Consider the following 22,042-nt stretch of genomic DNA (forward strand, 5'->3'; position numbering starts at 1 on the left):
TAATTAGACTTGTTTCGCAATTTTGCTCCTAATATTCTCTTGCTAGTTCCAAAAAGCAAAATAATACAATCTATTATACAAAAAACATACACAAACTATATTGTTGAAAGCAAAACTTGGCTCTTTTATATGCATCATACTTACATATTTGAATTCATACATGAAAACAAGCTCTCTTATCAAAATAGCAACATTGGACTCTTCTCACTTAATTGACTATTGTGATATGCACATTGGACTATTGCATAATAAATTCTTAACTAATTGACTATTGTATAATCCACACTTGATTATTGCAAAAGTGGGGGAATATATAGGAGATTACGGAACAATAATTTATGTATATATATATATATATATATGTTTTACAACACATCAAGTAGTCATCACTTCAAATTTTAACCGGCCATTTTTTTTAATACCTAAAAAAAATATAATTTTAAAAATAACCCCGCATCCTATTTTTTTTCAAAAATACCCCAACCGTCAGGCCCACGGGCGGCCCATAAAAATAGCGAACCGCCTAGCCCACGGGCGGGCCACAGCACTAGCAGACCGCTAAAAAAAATTACCTGTTGCTATAGTAATTGCAACAGTTACAGTAATGAATAATTAATTAGCAAATAAATAACAAGAAACTAAAAAAAATACCTGCTACTACAGTCGTTGAATCGCCCAATAAATCATCAGGAGCTCTCTCTCAAACAGTAAAATCGTAGTCTACTGAATGGTAGGTTTATAGAATGGTTGGAGTGGGCAGGAGAGAGAAAAAATCGGATTAAATAGGCACCTATAGCGGACCGCCCGTGGGGGGGCGGTCTGCTATGCAAAGTGGACCGCTTGTGGGGGCGGGGGGAGGGGGGGGTCTGTTATGCATAGTGGACCGCCCGTGGTAGGGGCGGTGTGCTAGTGCTGTGGCCCGCCCGTGTGCCAGGCGGTTCGCTATTTTTCTGGGCCGCCCATGGACCTGGCGGTCGGGGTATTTTTGAATTAAAATAGGATGTGGGGTTATTTTTAAAATTATGTTTTTTCTTTGGGTATTAAAAAAATGGCTGAATTTTAACAGTTTAATTGAATTTAACGATCATTGATGACGGCACCAAACATTAATTACTTTAATTGCATGAAATCAATAATTAAGCTATATATATATATATATATATATATATATATATATATATATATATATATATATATAGAGTACGGCTAACGCGCTTCCTCTAGCATATGGGCCGAAATGCTTCCGGTGGAAATTTGAAATTTCAAAATCCAAAAAGTAGATCTGAACCGTTCATCTCCTTCTCCATATTAATATCTGCTTGGAGACCAAATTTTACATTTTTCTGAAATTTTTTACTATTTATTAAGCCACTTTGAAAATCGCTGATCCAATGGTTTTACTGTTTTGTTAAGCCACCGTTGGATCAGCGATTTTCAAAGTGGCTTAATAAATAGTAAAAAATTTCAGAAAAATGTAAAATTTGGTCTCCAAGCAGATATTAATATGGAGAAGGAGATGAACGGTTCAGATCGACTTTTTGGATTTTGAAATTTCAAATTTTCACCGGAAGCATTTCGGCCCATATGCTAGAGGAAGCGCGTTAGCCGTACTCTATATATATATATATATATATGAGTAAGGCTACTCTACTTTGCAAAGCAAACAGCCCTTTGTGCTTTGCATTTTCATCCATTAGATTGCCTTTAAGATTCGTGCAAATCAATATGATGAGATTCAAAAGTTTCGCTAGAAATTCAAAATAAATTGGAACTGGAGAGTCCAGTTCAGAGAAATTTCGGTCCCTCCTTTCTCTCTCTCACGCCACCCCTTTCTTTCTCTCTCTCACGCGACAGAAGGAACCCCAAGCGATTTCGCTCCTCTCTCCGACCATCTCTCTCACGGACCCAGCGGCGACCGCTTCTCCTTCCCCGCGGCCTAGGGTTTCGGCGACAGGCTACCTAGGGTTTCGGCGACAGCGCCAGCTCCTCCTTCATTGCCGTTGAAGCTTTGAGAACTCTTCGGGTTAGTTCCAAACTGGATTTAGTGGTAATTTTTGTGTTGATTTTTCCTTTTCTTTTTTTTTGTCAAGACCAAGCCTAGCATTGTTTATAGTGTTCAGATTTGTATGTCAGTTTATTATGAATTTTTAGGTATAAATCATGATATATGCGTACATCTGTGCCTTTATAAGTACTTTTTTTTCTTAATTTCAACTTAGTGCTCACTGTTTACACATTGCAAAGTAAACATTATGTCAAATTAATCCCTGTATTGAATAGAAGATCACTGAATAAAAGAGCCTCATGTGCCTTGCAAATTAATCTCTGTATTGAATAAAAGATCTTTTCAGTAATGTTTGCTCATAATGTATTCAATACAGGGATTAATTCTAATTTGAGTTTAATTCACTTGAGTAATTCATGTATACATGTGTGAGGAGAGCAATTCTAATTCGAGTTTAATTCGCTTTGAATAAGATGCTTATTATGTTTGGTACAAATTGGTAAACCCTAGTGCTTGTTCAAACGATGTTGGTAACTTGGTATCAATGCTTGTTCAGTTGGTACCAAATTAGAAAACAACACCTTATTGTAGAGAAATGGGCTCTGAATAAGCTGTTTGTTCAAACTATATACACCTTCAAGGTTTTCTTCATTTATTTTATTTCTTATTCATGTCATTGTAGGTCATAATTTATCATAAAAGTTACAGCAATCATGCATACTTGTGATTTGAAATTTTTATTATGATTTACCTTTACTCATTGGAGTTCTTCTGATATTCACAATTTTTCTTGTGATTTAAAAGTTACAGCTCAATGTTGCCTCTGTTGAAAGAAATCCAGATGCCTCTCAGACTCTGGTGGCTACTGTCATAGAAGAAGAAGCAATTGGGTCAAGCACAAGAACTGTTTGCAATTGGACCGATAATAAGGGTTTTGTTTAATGTAGTAACTAGAGCTTGCTTTTTTTATGACATGGTACTGTGTTGTTTTGGAAATGTTGAATGTGAGAATTTATGATGGAAATTTATGTTGAAAATGTACTATTTTGCCCAAGTTTGTTTTAATATATATGAAATTTATGTGAGCACTCATTCTTTTTTATCAAGTCAGAATACAAATTTTAGCTTTCATAATGCCCTATCAATGGTTTTGCACTTTTGTTTTCAATTCAATGAATTTGTGAATATACATATTGGCTTTCAAAATTTGAATAAGTTTACTGGAGTACAGTGTGAAGCTTGTCAAAAGCACTTATTATTTCATCTTTGCTCCAAGTTATACATATAGCCTGTTTCTATTTCTTTGCATAAACATTATAAGGAATTACAACCATTATCTCATTATAAAAAGGAAAAGAAACAAAAAAAAAGTAAAATACATACACTTATATTCAATTTCCCATAACAGATTTTTCATATAATAATTTGGTCAACAAGAGTTGTTCTACAGGACAATTTTGTTACAAATTAGAAAATTACAATTGCATTATCTTTCTAAATAACAAATAGAATCTCTACAAAAACTATGTTATACTCATAATGGCTGATTACAACAAATCAAAATTTTACAAGAATTCAGACTTAACATAATCTTTCTATGAAGTTCTATCATCCACAAATATACATAATGAAGTAACAAGAAATGGAGAAATTTAATGGAGACATTTCAGTAGCCCCTTATTCGCTCTTGTAATGACACCTTGTGAGGATTAATCTCCACTATAACTGCACATTAAAAAACAAACCACGAATCAAACTGGTACTGTACATCTGTAATGCTTTCCAAGCAACAACATGTGTTTTTACTATGGTCAAACCGGTACTGTACCAGTACCATGTTTTGCATCTAGAACCAAATTGGTCCCGTACACCAAATAGATTAATTTCAAGAAAATGTACTTGTGACATATTATGGAATTGAAAACATGAGTGGTAACTGATTCATACAGTGCAAATAACAATCACATAGTGATTTCATTCAAATTACAAAAAGATAGTAAAATTAATTCAAGCCACACAGTGCCACTGAAAATTGACACTTCAAAATAAAGCCGAGTACAATTTTAATCTTCCAAGAGTGAATTTATTTTGGCACTTACCGTCTCACAAGTCCTCAAGAGACTTCTCTATATCTCTCTTCAGGTCCTCAAGAGACTTTGCAAAGCAATTGCAAATTAAAAGGTTAAAGCAGCAGCTGGCTTTTTATGAATCAACACATTTCAATACTTCCTCTCCAATCCTTTTGCAACCAACCAACGTCTGGAGTAAAAAAATGGGACCAAAAGCAGCAGAAATATTAGTGCCAGTATTATCAACAGAAAATTAAATAAAATTATGGGTGGGTAATCATTAACGGATTAACTTGACAAAAAAAGAAAAGAACCCAATAAAGCAACAAAGAGGATTTATAAAGAAGAGGAAAGAAACCTGATCAAAGATCCAATTTTTGATACGAAAGAGACCTAGGTGGTGCTGATTCACCGAAACCCTAGGTGGCACTGTCGCCGAAGGAGGGGAGATTGCCGCTGTAACAGAAAGAGGGGAGATCGCCGCTGTAACAGAAAGAGGGGAGATCGCCGCTGTAACAGAAGGAGAGGTGATCGGGTCCGTGAGAGAGCTTGAGATCGCCGCTGAGAGTGAGCTCACGCGAGAGAGAAAGAAAGGGAGGGAGGAGTCGGGACTCGGGAGGAAGCGCAGAAGGGGTTCAAATTTTAACTGGACCCTCCATTCGTTTTTTTCAGCGAAAATTGATAATATGATCAGATGGGGTACTGCACGAACTTTGAAGGCAATCTAATGGATGAAAATGCAAAGCACAAAGGGCTGTTTGCTTTGCAAAGTAGAGTAGCCTTACTATATATATATATATATATATATATATATATATATATATATATGGACTTGGCTACGGTGCTATGGGTAGCTAAGAGGCCTCCCGTGCTACAGCTCAATATTCAACTTTTGAAAATCCTAACGGTCGATCCGAACCGTTCATCTTGTTCTCCATATTAATATGTGCTTGGAGACCAAATTTTACATCTTTTGGAAATTTTTTACTATTTTTTTAGATTTATTGAAAATCGCTGTTTTTTAGACAAATCTGGACCATAAAAAACAGCGATATTCAATAAATCTAAAAAAATAGTAAAAAATTTCCAAAAAATGTAAAATTTGGTCTCCAAACACATATTAATATGAAGAACAAGATAAACGGTTCGGATCGACCGTTAGAATTTTGAAAAGTCGAATATTGAGCCGTAGCACAGGAGGCCTCTTAGCTACCCATAGCATATTAGCCAAATCCTATATATATGTATATATATGACCCCATTATAAAATATGGGGGTTATTTTTCAGTACATGTAGCATTATACTATAAAATATATAAGAAAAACATACATTGATTTTTGAAAATAAAAATAAAAATAAAGGTGAATTGACCCCATTATATCTATATAACTCCACCTCTGTATAATATACAAAGTTTTTATAAATCCTAAAATGGATTTTTTTTTTCTAAAATTAGAAAGCAAGTTACATATATCTTAATTGGTTGATATATACTTGTCTAATTGGTTTGGGCCTAATAATGCTGCGGGCCTGCGTAACTGGACTCTTTAACTATTTTATTATTTTTGTGATGTAATGTAATTTTGGAAAAGCCCCACCTTTGAGTTTCATCTAATTAATTTTTCTTGCTCCACACATTAATTTGAATATATATATTATATCTTGTGAAGGAGTAACGAAGCGGTGCATGCATGGTGGATTGTGTGTATAGATAATATAATAAAAGAAAGAAAGATATATATATATATATAGAGAGAGAGAGTTGGGCTAAAATGAGCCATGACTCATAGCGCGTTGGTGAGCTATGGCTTATTTTAGTCATTTTGAAAATTCAAACAATCGATCCGAACTGTTCATCTTGTTCTTCATATTGAAATGTGCTTGGAGACCAAATTTTATATTTTTTTTGAAAAAAAATTAATATTTATTAAGCATTTTTGAAAATTGCTGATCCGATGGTTCAGAAAATTTTAATGTTTTTTACTATTTACAACAAAAGAGCAATTTTAAAAAATGCTTAATAAATAGTTAAAAAATTTCAAAAAATATAAAATTTTGTCTCCAAGCACATTTCAATATGGAGATCACATCTAATGGTTCGGATCGGTCGTTTGGACTTTCAAAATGAAAATACGGTGTGGAGTACAAACGCTTGGTGAGCCATGACTCACCCAAGTCAACCTCGTTGGGCTAAAATGAGCCATGGCTCATAGCGCGTTGGTGAGCTATGGCTCATTTTAGCCATTTAAAAATTCAAACAACCGATCCGAACCGTTCATCTTGTTCTCCATATTGAAATGTGCTTGGAGACGAAATTTTACATTTTTTGGAATTTTTGTACTATTTATTAAACATTTTTTAAAATTACTGATCTGATGGTCCAGAAAATTTTACTGTTTTTTTACTATTCACAGCAAAACAGTAATTTTCAAAAATGCTTAATAAATAGTAAAAAAAATATAAAATTTGGTCTCCAAGCACATTTCAATATAGAGATCACATCTAACGGTTCGGATCGGTCGTTTGAACTTTTAAAATGAAAATACGGTGTGGAGTACAAACACTTGGTGAGTCATGGCTCACCCAAGTCAACCTCTTAGCCCAACTCTCTCTCTCTCTCTCTCTATATATATATATGAGCTACGATGAGTTGCGAAGTAAAACACGTTTTTACTTCACGTCGTATTTTCATTTTGAAACGACCGATCCGAACTGTTAGATGTGATCTCCATATTGAAATGTACTTGGAGACCAAATTTTACATTTTTTTGAATTTTTTTTACTATTTATTAAGTAATTTTGAAAACTGTTGTTTTGCTGTGAACAGTAAAAAAATAGTAAAAATTTCTGGACCATCGGATCAACGATTTTCAAAATTGCTTAATAAATAGTAAAAAAATTCCAAAAAATGTAAAATTTGGTCTCCAAGCCCCATATAACTCAGATGAAACTTGGAAAAGCCCCACCTTTGATCGCTTGACCTTGTAGTAAATAAACTCGAAACTTTCAAAATTTTGCATGTATATGCATCACTCATGAAGTATATAAATTTTAACGGTTTGGATTCGACATTTGATGTCGATCTGATATACTTTTGGAGTTGTGCTCACCAAACTCTCTTGGTGAGCACATCACACCATAGCTTTACTCATATATATATATATATATATATATATATGCATGATGAAAGGTGAAAGATTAAAGATGAAAGAGATATTTGTGAAGAAGATGGTTGGTACGTAATAAGGTAAGATGAGCTAGCTAGCTAGCTAGCGATGCATATGTTTGTTTGCATGGATCAACGCTGTCGTCAAAATATATAGAGAATAACGGTATTTGATTAGGACTAAATAAAAAAGTCGTTATCCATGCAAATATGCAAATATATATATACACAATACAATTCACCTCAACCTCAAAACCTACTGTTCTTGTCAATTAGTTGTCTCTCTCTCTCTACATAGCTTTCATGCATGATAATTAATTAATTATTTCCTCACGAAAAGATATATAAAACCAAAAAAAAACAGAGAGAATTAATTTGAATGAATAAATTAATTAGTTGTGGGGATAATGAAATGAATTCTCACCATCCATTTCTTTGTGCGTACTGTATCAGCTTGCCTTAGCTGTTTTAATTTGTTCTTGTTCTCTTCTTTCTGTCTGTATATGTACAGCGCCTTTACTTTACTTTCAACTATATTTGCCTATATTATATATATATATAGCTAGCCACCTACGTATTAATTCATTAAATACCATTCATTTAATTTTGGCATGCATACGTACCTGCATGCGTGCATTTAAATTCAGAAAATTACAAACAACACATGTACATGTACGTATGTGCACACCATGACACCAACAATATATAATTAATATCTAATCTCTTATCTTAATTTTCCCTATTTTCCTTTCTTTTCTTTTTTTTTCCAAAATTTGTGGAGAATTAAGATACAAAATTAAGCGATGTAAAATCAATAAAAAATACAAGGTTTTAAAATTTATATATGGAAATGAATTAACAGGCGGTAGCGTCGGCGCGTTGAAAGTCAACTGGAGACTGGGTCCCAAGGGCCAAGGCACAAGCAGAAGCTAGCTTCATTAATTATGCTATATTTGTTTATTTATTATAATTGAATTTGTTATGGTAGCTACAGGCTACGTAGAACGTAGAACGTAGAACGTAGTACGTACCGTGTTTTGGTATTCCGAATTTTGCAAGGAAAAAGAAAAGGACTTGTGATAACTGATTGGCCTCTGGGATGATGCCACGTGTACAATATCTCGTATTGCGTCTCGTTCCCGTCTCTCTCTCTCTCTCTCTCTCTCTCTCTCTGCATGGACCGCATTTGGTACAGCTGGCATCACCTTCTTTTCCATTGTTTCTTCTTTTAATCGATCACAGCTGGCCAGATTTTAACGCTTCCATATATAATTATAATTATAATTATCACATCCATTTCATTTCACGGTCCCCCTTTTTTGTAATTCCATTTCTTGTTTTTCAATAATTAATTATCTCCGCTTTTAACAATAACCTTTAATTACCTCATTTGTTTTATTTCTCAAGTAGTTTCGTTTCGTAAATCTGCACAACTTAATTGCTTGAGAGTAGACAATATCAATTGGAAGTTTAAAAGGTCCAAAGATTTTGTATTTTTTTTCGAGGAAAAGCTTTAGACAGTCGAAAGCTTTTGTAATTTTACTTTATCGATCCGGTACCAGTAGGACATGAATTTCAGGAAGGGAGTGAGGGAGTAATTAAAGAGAACATTCATAAAAAAAATGGACATGTCCAATTAAAATTAGAGGGTATATTAGTCAATTTAATTTTTTAAATAATTAAATATAATATTAAATAGTAAAAAGGGGATAAAAGAAACGTGTTTTGATGGGTAAATTTGTATGGGGATATTGGATATTGTGGTGTTTTGATGAGTAAATTGGCTATTTCAAAAGTTTAGATGGGCACACTATAAATTTTCTCTATTATTATTATTATTATTATTATTATTATTATTATTATTATTATTATTATTATTATTATTATTATTATTATTATTATTATAGGAGTTGGCTACAGTGCTATGCGTAACATAGAGGGCCTCCATGCAACGGCTCAATATTTAAGTTTACAAAATTCTAATGGTCGATCTGAACTGTTCAACATAATCTCCATATGAATATGTACTTGCAAACCAAATTTTACATTTTTTTACCATTTTTTTAGATACGTAGAAATCACTTGATCTGAATGGTACATAATTTTCAGATCAAGTGATTTTCTACCTATCTAAAAAAATAGTAAAAAAATTCTATAAAATGTAAAATTTTGGTTTGCAAGTACATATTCATATGGAGATCATGTTGAACGAATCAGATCGACTGTTAGGATTTTGAAAACACAAATATTGAGCTGTTGCACAGAGGCCCTCTATGCTACGCGTAGCATATTAGCATTTTCCTATATATATTAGAGTGACTAATATGCTTTCAGTAGCATATGGGACGAAGTGCTACCGGTCCAAATTTGAAATTTCAAAATACAAAAAGTCGATCTGAACCGTTCATTTTGTTCTCCATATTAATATGTGCTTGGAGACCAAATTTTACATTTTTCTGAATTTTTTACTATTTATTAAACCACTTTGAAAATTGCTTATCCAACGATGGCTTAACAAAATAGTAAAATCAGAAGCCACCGTTGGATCAGCGATTTTCAAAGTGGCTTAATAAATATTAAAACAATTCAAAAAAATGTAAAATTTGGTCTCCAAGCACATATTAATATGGAAAACAAGATGAACGGTTCAGATCAACTTTTTAGATTTTGAAATTTCAAATTTGGACCGGTAGCACTTCGGCCTATACGCTACCGAAAGCATATTAGTCACTCTCTCTCTCTCTCTCTCTCTCATTTTTTTTATACCTCATCATACCCCATATTTTATATCTTCATTTTCTTCATATTCAAAGTCTAAATTGTCGATCCGAACCGTTCAACATGATATCCATACTAAAATATGGTTAGGGATGAAATTTTATAATTTTTGAAAAAAATTTACTATTTTTTAAGATGGGTAGAAAATCACTGTTTTTGAACGGTTCAAAAACAGTGATTTTGTACCTATCTTAAAAAATAGCAAAAAAATTCCAAAAAAATTAAAATTTCATCTCCATACATATTTTAGTATAAATATTTTATTGAACGGTTCGGGTCGATAATTTGGACTTTGAAAACGAAAATATAAAATATGAGGTATGAAAAAAATGAGGCATTGGAACCCTCCTCTCTCTCTCTCTCTCTCTCTCTATATATATATATATATATATATATATATAGTAAAGCTTGGGTGTGATGTGCTCACCAAGAGAGTTTGGTGAGCACAACTCCAAAAGTTCATCGGATCGACTTCAAACGTCAAATCCAAACCGTTGAAATCCATGTGTTTCATGAGTGATGCATGTGCATGCAAAATTTTGAAAGTTTTGAGTTTATTTGCTACACGGTCAAGCGGTCAAAAAAATAATAAAAATTGACTATATAAAACAACTTATAAATTAACTTAATAAAATGTTCATTTCTTTGACCGCTTGACCGTGCAACAAATGAACTCGAAACTTTCAAAATTTTGCATTCACATGCATCATTCATGAAGCACATGGATTTCAATGGTTTGGATTCGGGGTTTGAAGTCAATCCGATGAATTTTTGAAGTTGTGCTCACTAAACTCTCTTTGTGAGCACATCACACCCTAGCTTTACTCATATATATGTATATATATAGAGAGAGAGAGAGAGAGAGAGATGAGCTACGGTGAGTTGCGAAGTAAAGCGACTATTTTACTTCACACTCATATTTTGTGATTTAAAAATCCAAACGACCGATCTGAACCGTTAGATGTGATCTCCATATTGAAATGTGCTTAGAGACCAAATTTTACATTTTTTGGAATTTTTTACTATTTATTAAGCAATTTTGAAAACTGTTGTTTTGCTGTGAACAGTAAAAATTTCTGGACCATTGGATCAGCGATTTTCAAAATTGCTTAATAAATAGTAAAAAAATTCCAAAAAAAATGTAAAATTTGGTCTCCAAGCACATTTCAATATGGAGATCATGTTGAGCAGTTCGGATCGGTCGTTTGGATTTTCAAATCATAAAATAAGAGTGTGAAGTAAAATAGTCGCTTTACTTCGCAACTCACCGTAGCCCATCTCTCTCTCTATATATATATGTGAGTAAGGCTACGCTACTTCGTGAATTAATGGGGGTGTTTTAATTCGCGCTCATATCTCTAGTTTCAAAGTCCAAATAGCCGATCCAAACCGTTAGATGTTTAATCTATATTAAAATGTCCTTGCAGACCAAATTTTACATTTTTTGGATTTTTTTTTATTATTTATTAAGATGATTTGAAAATTATTGTTTTATTAAAATTCTGCACCATTAAAAAATAGCGATTTTCAAACCATCTTAATAAATAGTAAAATAAATTCCAAAAAATATAAAATTTGGTCTCCAAGCACATTTTAATATAGATTAAGCATCTAACGGTTTTGATCGGCTGTTTTGAACTTTGAAACTAGAGATATGCATGAGCGCAAATTAAAGCACCTCATTAATTCACGAAGTAGCGTAGCCTTACTCTATATATATATATGGATGTATGTATGTATGCCTAGCCGCTGTTAACCTTTAATTAAAGATCAAGAGCTAGCGCACTATATATAATTGATTGATTATTTAAAAAAAAAGTGGCTTTAATTAATTGGGCCCAATTGATTTGAACAACTTGATTTGATAAGGATGAACGAGGTATATACATGTAGTTAATTATTTAATTTAGTTAACTGGCGATCGATGGATCCATATATATATATACAAACAAAAACCCAAATCACATGCATTGTCTAACGCTAATAGTGGCTCTTAATTGTGATGGCAAGGTGCCAATTCATTATCATATGATCAATCGCTATATAACTTGCCTTTTCTTTTTATTAATTATTTAGTTTGTTGCCCCCAACAAACATTTTGTACCAGCAGCTTTACTAATTGCTTTCATTAATTTCCCTTCAGCATAAAGCTACCTAGCTAACTAGCTGCTTAATTAATTTTAATTACATATTAACTTTTGCCTTCAAGTTCCAAACTAATCCTCATACATGATCTACGTCAAAAGTTTCGGTCGAAAAAATAATATTATTGTCATATTACGCCGCTATAGCGCCGATAACGCGCGCCATAGCTTTTATGTTCCCAAAACGCTATAGCAACACTATAGTACTGCTATAGCACGCTAGCTATTTAGTACCCCGATCTACATAACTGTTTTTTGATTTCCAACCAAGAAATAATTGCTATTTATTAGCTAGTGATATCTTTGAAAATAATTCAGAGAAGAGAAAATATAAACTGTTATATACATATACAGATTACAGACATATCTAACTTAATTATCTCACAATTACAAAACTTTCCTTCATTATATATTTAAAAAAAAAAAAAAACAGAGAACAGTCCATTGCAGCATTAAGAGTACGTACACATGGGGAAACTGAAAATCTGATGGCAGTACATAAGATCTAACCTAGCTTCATGCATCTAATTAAAGAGGACACGTGGCAAATTAGACATACATATATACTAAGAACAATAAACTGATATTCTTAATTTTTATTTTCAAAAAATATAACCCGAAATTGCTACATAACAATAAAAGTTTCATCCATGTGATGAATTGATGATTATCTTCTCATTTTACACATCTTCTCGTTTTATACATAAAAAGAAAAACAAAGAAGGGGCAATTTCTTGTATATCCCTCAAAAGTTTCAATATTACATATTTATCCCTCCAAAATCAATAATTATATATTTATCCTTAAAAATCATACAAACTCACATATTTGTCCAATCTAACCCAATAACATATCAAATATCTCCAAAAATAATTGATAATATTTTTTAAACTTAAAAAATTATTTTACAGCATTAATTAAAAATATATATGTTGACTATTATGCCCTTTGTTTTTTGTCTCTTTAGCCCATCTAAGTTCTCTTCTCTCTAAGGCATACATTAAACCTCCGGCCTCTCTCTCCAAACAAAAATGGAAAATTAAAGCAGCGAAAGGCAGTAGAAATATGTGAGAGGGGAGGCAACTAGGGAAGCTAGGTGGGGATAAATCTGTGATTTGACGCATTTGAAGAGAGTGGCAGGGGAGGTTTGGCATCTTACAAAGAAGAGAACTCAAGCAGACTAAAGAGACCGAATAGCATAATAGTCAACATCTTTTTTTAATTAATATTGTAAAATTAATTTTAAAGTTAAAAAAATATCATTTAATTATTTTTGGAGACATTTGATATGTAATAGAGTTAGATTGGGCAAATATGTCAGTTTGTACAATTTTCAAGAATAAATATGTAATTACTGATTTTGAATGAATAAATATGTAATATTAATTGAAACTTTTGAGTGATATATATGAAATTCCCCAACAAAGAAAGAGAAGATGTAGTTAGAGATCAACTATGGTACTATGCATAGCGTGAATTGGTCTATACTATGAATTAATATTTTTGTTTTTAAAATTTTAACAGTCAATCCGAAATGTTCATCAAGATTTTCACATGAATATGTACTTCTAAACCAAATTTAATATTTTTTAGAATTATTTTACTATTTGTTTGTTTTTGGATGGTTCAGAATTTTCAAATTAAGTAATTTTTTTATCTATTTTAAAAAAATAGTAAATAAAATTTAAAAACTATTAAATTCAATACACAAGTACATATCTATATATAGAGAGGGATGAAGTTGAACAGTTGGAATCAACCGTTACAATTTTGAAATGAAAATATTAATTCGTTGTACGTACCATGCATATTACCATAGCCTCATTCTCTGAAGAGTCGATGTCTTTGTCTGTTTTAATTAAAGGACCCTTGCACAAAGCACTCACAAATTCATAATATTAATAACGTACAACGTCTAAAAATGTTTCTTATTTTGTTCTCAGTGCCTGTCGATCGAGTAGTAATTTCATATATATATATATATATATATATATATATTCATTATATTATTAAGCATGTTGGGTGTTTTCAAAGTGGCTTAATAAATAGTAAAAAAAATCAGAAAAATGTAAAATTTGGTCTCCAAGCACAATTTAATATAAAGAACAACTTGAACGGTTTGGATCGACGTTTTGAACTTTGAAAATTAAAAAACGAATTGGTAGCACCAAAGCTCAGGAACTACCACTTTGATCTTAGCCAACCTATATATATATATATATATATATATATAGGAATATGCTAGCATGCTATGCATATATAGCATAGAGCCCCTCCATGCAACGCCTTGGATTTCGACTTTTCAAAATCCTAACGGTCGAACCGTTCATCTTGTTCTCCATATTAATATGTGTTTGGGGACCAAATTTTAGATTTTTTTGGAATTTTTTTACTATTTCTTTAGATTTATTGAAAATCGCTGTTTTTTTATGGTCTAGATTTGCTGAAAACAGCGATTTTCAATCAATCTAAAAAAATAGTAAAAAAATTCCAAAAAATGTAAAATTTGGTATCCAAACACATATTAATATGGAGAACAAGATGAACGGTTTGGATTGACCATTAGGATTTTGAAAACTCGAAATCCAAGCCGTTGCATGGAGGAGTTCTATGCTATAGATAGCATGCTAGCATATATATATATATGATAAAATATACATCTGACACATTCTATCTTCAATTTTGAAAATTAATATTTTTTCATCAATTCCAATACGTATAAGTTAATATTATTTTTTTCCTAGTTACCTCATGGGATTTTCTAAATATTTTTCTCAACAAAAGTTTGAGTTTCAATCAATGTGTTTTCTTTTGTAATATAATATCAGACAAATATATGCATATATTGGTTAAGATAATGATTTATGAACACATACACACACACATATGCAATTCCTTCTTTCAGTTGAAATTGCACCATTAACCATTTTAGGACGACCTGTATTTTATCATATTAAGAAAGATAAAAGATAAGTACCTTAAAATACATTTTTACTAAAACACACACACATATATATAATATATATAATGGTAAATAATCGGAGGTCCAAATTAATATTGAAGAACAAATTTAATAATCTTCCTATTATATATCAATCATGGTGCACTGAACATGCCATTTATATATATATACAATTGAACAAAGAAATTAAATTTGTACTTTCTGATATGAGATATCCATCCATGTCTTTAAGGCCGAATGAAACAAGTAAAAATTTGCAAGATATACATGCAATTAGCAAGCTAGCTACTTAAAAGAAATATTGTATCGGCAAATTAAGGGGTCGTGAATGATAGTGGCATCCATGCAAGCTAATATATCATGCATCATATCTTAACATATCTAATTTTATTTATATATCTTGCATGCAAAATCAGTAGAAAGACATTATATATATATAATTTTTGTCTGACTTTATGGATCAGAGGAGCATGCATGTGCTTACATATGATTAAGCTCATATAGAATTGGTGGGTAGGCAAGGTATCTTGTGTATATTTTATATATCTTAATCTTATATATGGCCGAATTTAGGTATATATATATAAATAAAACTGTAGTAGCTAGGGAGGGACGATTGCTAAAGTCAAGAAATGGTGGCCTTAAAATTATTATGTGGCCACAAGGGGACAAAAAATGGAAGGGAATTAATTATGGCCTTTGCATATATTATATATATATATATATATGTGTGTTCTTTTATTCTTTTAATTTTGGGTGCCTGTCTGTCTGTCGTCGGGATTCTATGAATTAATTAATTTGGAATTAATATTTGTTTTGGATCATATATATCCTCAATTGAATTATATATATATATATATATATATGATGCATCACATGGATTGAAATGAAGAGAGGTTAGGTTTTAGCATTGTCGACCGTAATCTCTTAATATTCTTTGTTTGGAGGTTGGATTTAATTAATTTGTTATAGTAATTTTAATTATTATTTAGGGAGAATGAATGAATGAATGAATGAATTAATGAATGAATTAATGAATTAATAAAATATAATGGAGGTAAGGTAGCAATTGCCAATTGCTTAGGTGGGTCCGAGAGAAGAGCTGGAAACAGCATGGATGGAGAATTCATAAGAGAAAGAAAGCAAGATGGCTTTTCTCTAATGGACCCCTCCTCCAATTTATCGTTTATTTGCATGTTCTGATCTTGTGTTGTGTTTGTGCTTGTGTGGCCTCTCATTCTATATATTCTTAAATTACTATCAGCATATATAACACTGCTATAAGGAGGGCACCGCACATCATTCACATGTTTGACCACACGGAGTAGTGCCACATAAGGACTGAGGAAAATGGAAAAAGGAGGCCACGGGAATCTGCTTAAATTAATTCTACTTTCCATTTGGCATTGTCTGATTGGCTGTCCTCTATTATGTTTTTTTTTTAATTTTTTTTATTGAAGATTATTTAAGAAATTAAAGGTTCCATTAGCATTAGCCATTAGGGTCACATGGCTTTCAATCATATAACCACTGTTACTGTTTCCTCTAATCATTGTATCCAAACCGGGTTTTATTTGCCCCTCATATATATCTGTTTAATTTATTTATAGTTTTAATTTTCAATGTTGGATTACTGTTCATCTCTGTGTGTGTGTATATATATATATAGTAACCAATTAAGTTGTTTTCCTCCGTACGTTTGATCTGAATCAAATGTTTCTCATCAGCGTTCTTCGTCTTGCTGTCGACACGTATTTATTTTTCTCCTTCTTTCTAAATTTCAATTATATATCATGTGCCTATTAATTATCAATTATTTCATCTTTTAGCTAGCTAGCTATATATGTCAACTTTATTTTATCACCATTGCCATTCAAATGATAATGATAGGTTAAGACTGTTAAGTGTGTCCCCCGATCAAACAATGTCACACACACACACAAACATACATAGATTCATATATATATATATATATATATATATATATATATATATATATATATATATATATAAAGAGAGAGGGCAAAGCTAGCCCATAATGTTGTGCTCACCGAGAGAGTTTCAAACGATGAATCCAAACTGTTAAAACCGATCTACTTCATGAATGGTGCATGTGCATGCACAATTTTGAAAATTTTGAATTCATTTAGTACATAGTCAAACAGTTAGAAAAATGTTGAAAAGTAAATGCATAAAAGAACTTATAAAAAGTTCATTTTTTTACAGCTTGACTTAATTTGTACTAATTAAATTCAAAACTTTCAAAATTTTGTATGTACACGTATGCATTGCTCGTAAAGTAGATCAATTTCAATGATTTAATTAGATTGGTAATTTGAAGCTAATTTGATAGGTTTTTAAAATTATGCTCACCAAACTCTATTGATAACCACAACACAAGCTATATAATTTTTGCAATTATACATGTATTAATGTATGCTTCATGAACAAATTAAATTAAATAAATTATTCACCACAATTGAGATGTTAAAGTAAATTTGTTTGCTTCATTTCAGAGTTAATTATTTACTTAAGAACTAATTATTACATCGATCAGCTTTCTTGTAACTCTAGCAAAAGTCTATTGTGGAAGCTGTCAACACATGCAGACACGTACGCTAGCTAGCTAGCTAGCTGCCCGTTCGACCAGACGACTAATTAATTAAATTGCTCAAAAGAAAATTAGTTCAAAGAGCACAAAATTAATTAATGGCATGCAGTCATTAATATATACATATATGTGTGTGTGTGTGTGTGTGTTGCTAAATATAAATTTGATGAGTAAGAAGTAATTAGAATTTAGAAGTGGTTGGTTATCTGAGACTGAGACTGTGCATGCGATGCGTAGCGTAGGTATAACAAATATATATATATATATATATCAAGGTACGTACGTACGTACGCTATAGCTAGCTAGCTTTAGGAATGAAATTAATTAATGATGACACATGCATATACAAGGTGATCATGAATTCATGATTATGTGCCCGTACGTAAACACACACACATATATATAGACAATAAGGAGAATAATGAGGAGTGTGTTTGGTTTCTGTAATTATATAATTGGTCTCTCAGTATCACACTTAGTACGTACCTAACTAGCTAGGTAGTCGCTATAACTAGCAATATATATGTGTGTACGTACATGTGTCATGTGTGTGTTCATCTACTGTACTGTGAAGTGACTATATATATATATCTATAACTAACTATATATACGCAATAAAAGTTGTAAAGGATGTACTCTCTATACTCTACTAGATCTCTACTCTGTACTGCAATTAATCCAGTTGAGATGGATATATATATTATTAATATTTACATGTTATCATTTCATTGGCAGCCAGACAACAATTACATACCTAGGCTAGCTACATATTGCATTTTTCTTAAGTTATTTAATTTCCTCTAGTTACAATGCAATACAATATACAATATACAATATACAATATAGAAATATTAATTACCAATGTCTCAGAGTCAAGTCAGAGTTTATCTATCGATCTACATCTACTGAGCTCAATTAATTAATTATAGTGTAATTAATTGAAGAGAGCGTCTGAGTCTGAGGCTCTGAGCGGAGCCGCCGCCTTTCCTAATTATGTTTCTCTCTCTCTCTCTCTCTCTCTCTCTGTCAGAGCTCAGTCACTCGTGGAGTGGTGATAATGTGATATCATATCACTATTGATGAGAAATGAGATAAATAATAATGAAGGGTGGCCTGGTCTGGCTACAGGCTACAGGCTACAGGCTACGTACCCCACCAATCACCAATCACCAATCACCATTCCAAAAAGGAAGATTGATTATATATATATATATATATATATATATTACTAGTACGTATGTATGTATGTATATGGAATTATGGATTGGATAAAAGAAAATGCAGGGAATTATATATACAATATATTAATTATATGTTATATATATATATATATATATATATAATCATAGGCAATTGATTAGGACATCTCTCTTTGTGCCCGTACGTTCTCCATATAGACCAATTAAACCCAGTTGCTCTTTCTTTCTCTCTCTGTCTCTCTCTTTCTCTACCCCTTTCAAGCACAATATCATATCACATCTCTCTCTCTCTCTCTCTTTCTCTCTCTCTCTGTGTCTGAGACTCTGAGGTGAGCCTCCCTTGAATTGAAGGAATCACGCAAACAAGCTAAGAAAGAAAGACACACATTGCGAAGAGGAAGGGTTTTGCTCATCAATTGTGCTTGTTAACAACCAACAATTACAAATTAGGGAGGGAGGGCAATTAATTAAGCAGATAACAGAAGCAGAGAGATAATTAACCAATAATTTAATGGGGCGGCACTCGTGCTGCTACAAGCAGAAGCTACGCAAGGGTCTGTGGTCCCCGGAGGAAGACGAGAAGCTACTGCGCCACATCACCAAGTACGGCCATGGCTGCTGGAGCTCAGTCCCAAAGCTTGCCGGTACGTCACTCAATGCTCTTTGCCTCTTTCTCTATTGAATTGTTAGCTCCTCTTGCTTTCCTTTCTTTGTTGATATATGGATAGTAATTGTGCAGGGCTGCAACGGTGCGGCAAGAGCTGTCGACTACGGTGGATCAATTACCTGCGCCCCGACCTCAAGCGCGGCTCCTTCTCCCCCGACGAAGAAAACCTCATCATCGAGCTCCACGCAGTACTCGGCAACAAGTAATGCCTCCCTCTCACTCTCATGCAATTAACAACAACAACAACAAGTAAATAATTAAGTAATTATGTATTATTTCAGATGGTCTCAGATTGCCGCACAGTTGCCCGGCCGGACCGACAATGAGATAAAGAACCTCTGGAACTCGTGCATTAAGAAGAAGCTTCGGCAGCGAGGCATTGACCCCAACACCCACAAACCCCTCTCCGAACCCGACGCATCTACTGCTACCGCTTCACAAGACCTGGATAGTAAATTGGATCCCACTTCCAGTGACAATAATCCCCTCTCTGCTTCTGCCTCTGCCTCCGCTTCTCAATTGGACCTCCTCGAACCGGCTCTGCCCAATTTGCATGCTGTTGTATCAGCATCAGTATCAGTCTCAGACATCCAACCCCTGCATTCAACTCTCTGGTTCAACCAAAACCAAAACCCTGGCACTGAATTTAACATGAGCTCCAATCTATTCAAGTCCAACCTCCCCTTGGACTTCCCCTATACCAGCAACAGCAACAGCAACAGCAATAGAGATATCACCAACACCAATCCAATTGACTATGAAAATGAAACTCCCCTTGGATTATTTCCTTGGTCAGATGTCATGCCTAATAAGGATGCCGCCCAAATTGGAGTAGGAATCGGAGTCGATGGGGTGCAGGAGGATTTGAAGTGGTCCGACTACCTTAACGGATTGATGCCCGTTTCTTCCGTCTTGCAAACCCAAACCCAAACCCAAAACCTTATCCAAACCCAAAGTCACAATCAGAGCCAAGGCCACTTGGGGTTGTGCAGTGGTGTCAAGGATGATACCCAATTCTCCATTACTGGACTGAATCCATGGTACCAGTATCAAAACCAGCAATTCCAACCCAATTCAGACATGTACAGCAAGGAATTTCAAAGACTTTCTTCCTCCTTCGGCCATCTATAGTTACGTTACATTTTAATTTAAAAATTCCGGAATGATTGATGCATGATGGTACATGCAATAATTAATTAATTCCAGGAAATAGAACAAATACATATTTATATATAATAGTACTACTGTTACTATTGTTACAATATTTGTTTTTTCTTTTCTTTTTTCTTTTTCTTCACAGAGGCTCTTAATTAATTATAACAGATTTTTCTTTTCTTTTCTTTTCTTTTCTTTTCTTTTAGTGTCCATTTGATGATTAATTCTCTTCTTCAAATAAGTTAGGATGCTTAATTATTACTTGTAATACCTCAATATAATTCCCATGTAATTTTCTCTTCTTCTTTTTTTTAATTTTAATTGTTCATATATATATATCATGTCTTCTGTCTGTGTACATATACAAGTAAAGTAAGCTTTGTAATTAAATTAAGGAGGCCTTGTTTTAATTAATTTATCTTTTGATGAGTAGATGCATGGAAAGACAAAGAGAGGAATAATTAATAGTGGAGAGAATAAAGTTTGCATTGCATTATATTGTTGGGTTGGGTGCGGTGCTCCTCGATCGATCGATCCTCTTACTTTTGATGTATGTATGTATGTATGTATGTATGTATGGTTTGTCTGTTCTTTGATGTGCATGTTGTTTCATGCCTAATGCAAACATGCAAAAATCTTTGGCGTGGAATCTGTCGGTCGCATTCAAAATTTCTATTTTTAACCGTGGGGTTTCTTTTCTGGAAATGGGGGCACATGGTTTTACGTAGATTATATATATATATATATATATTGAGGTATCAAATTCCCTTTCTCAACTTCCTACAAAACAAAACAACACCTTTCAATTAAAGTTACAATTAATTAATTAGTTCACCCAGCAGGGACTCTTTCGCAAATGTCACAGCTGTCCCGTTCTGATGGCTACTACTCCACATGTACATGAACATGAACATGAACATGAACATGAACAATTAAATTATTAATTATTATCTCTACCTACATTTTTTTTCAAGCCCTTTTTGAGAAAAAGGAAAAGTGCTCAATTAAGCATGCAGTCAAACTCTGTTGGTTGGTTGGTTGGTTCGTTGGTTCGTTGGTTCATTGCAATAATTTCATTAATGTCCAATTAGTCGATATTAATTTCTTGAGTTTCTTATAAAATTTAATCTCCAAAAGATAAAATTCTAAAGTGTATATATTTAATTATTTTTTTTATTGCTTTTAAGATCGATCGATCGATGACAATTATATAAGTTGCTTGAATTGCTTGTAATTAATAAAATTTCAATGTCCAAGTCAATAAGTAGGCATGATATGTTTGACT

The 22,042-nt window shown here is 32.9% G+C and overlaps 1 protein-coding gene and 1 long non-coding RNA gene across 3 annotated transcripts; one reads left to right on the plus strand and one right to left on the minus strand.

Moving 5' to 3' along the window:
• Nucleotides 1-3,477: 3,477 nt before the first annotated feature.
• On the minus strand, nt 3,478-4,718 carry LOC144546027 (uncharacterized). 2 transcript variants are annotated; one of them, XR_013508709.1, is made up of 3 exons: nt 4,433-4,718; nt 4,105-4,264; nt 3,478-3,730 (listed from the first exon to the last, which is right to left on the minus strand). It is a non-coding gene; the product is annotated as an uncharacterized LOC144546027 (long non-coding RNA). The 2 variants fall into 2 exon arrangements; XR_013508689.1 differs by having other exon boundaries at nt 3,478-4,264.
• A 14,632-nt stretch (nt 4,719-19,350) lies between these two features.
• LOC144563818 (transcription factor MYB61-like) lies at nt 19,351-20,966 on the plus strand. Its single transcript, XM_078313292.1, has 3 exons — nt 19,351-19,579; nt 19,675-19,804; nt 19,884-20,966. The coding sequence occupies exons 1-3, from the start codon at nt 19,447-19,449 to the stop codon at nt 20,731-20,733; spliced, it is 1,113 nt and encodes a 370-aa protein (XP_078169418.1). The 5' UTR covers nt 19,351-19,446; the 3' UTR covers nt 20,734-20,966.
• Nucleotides 20,967-22,042: the final 1,076 nt, after the last annotated feature.

Source organism: Carex rostrata, chromosome 1, assembly GCF_964058835.1.
Source record: "Carex rostrata chromosome 1, lpCarRost1.2, whole genome shotgun sequence".
NCBI lineage: Eukaryota > Viridiplantae > Streptophyta > Magnoliopsida > Poales > Cyperaceae > Carex > Carex rostrata.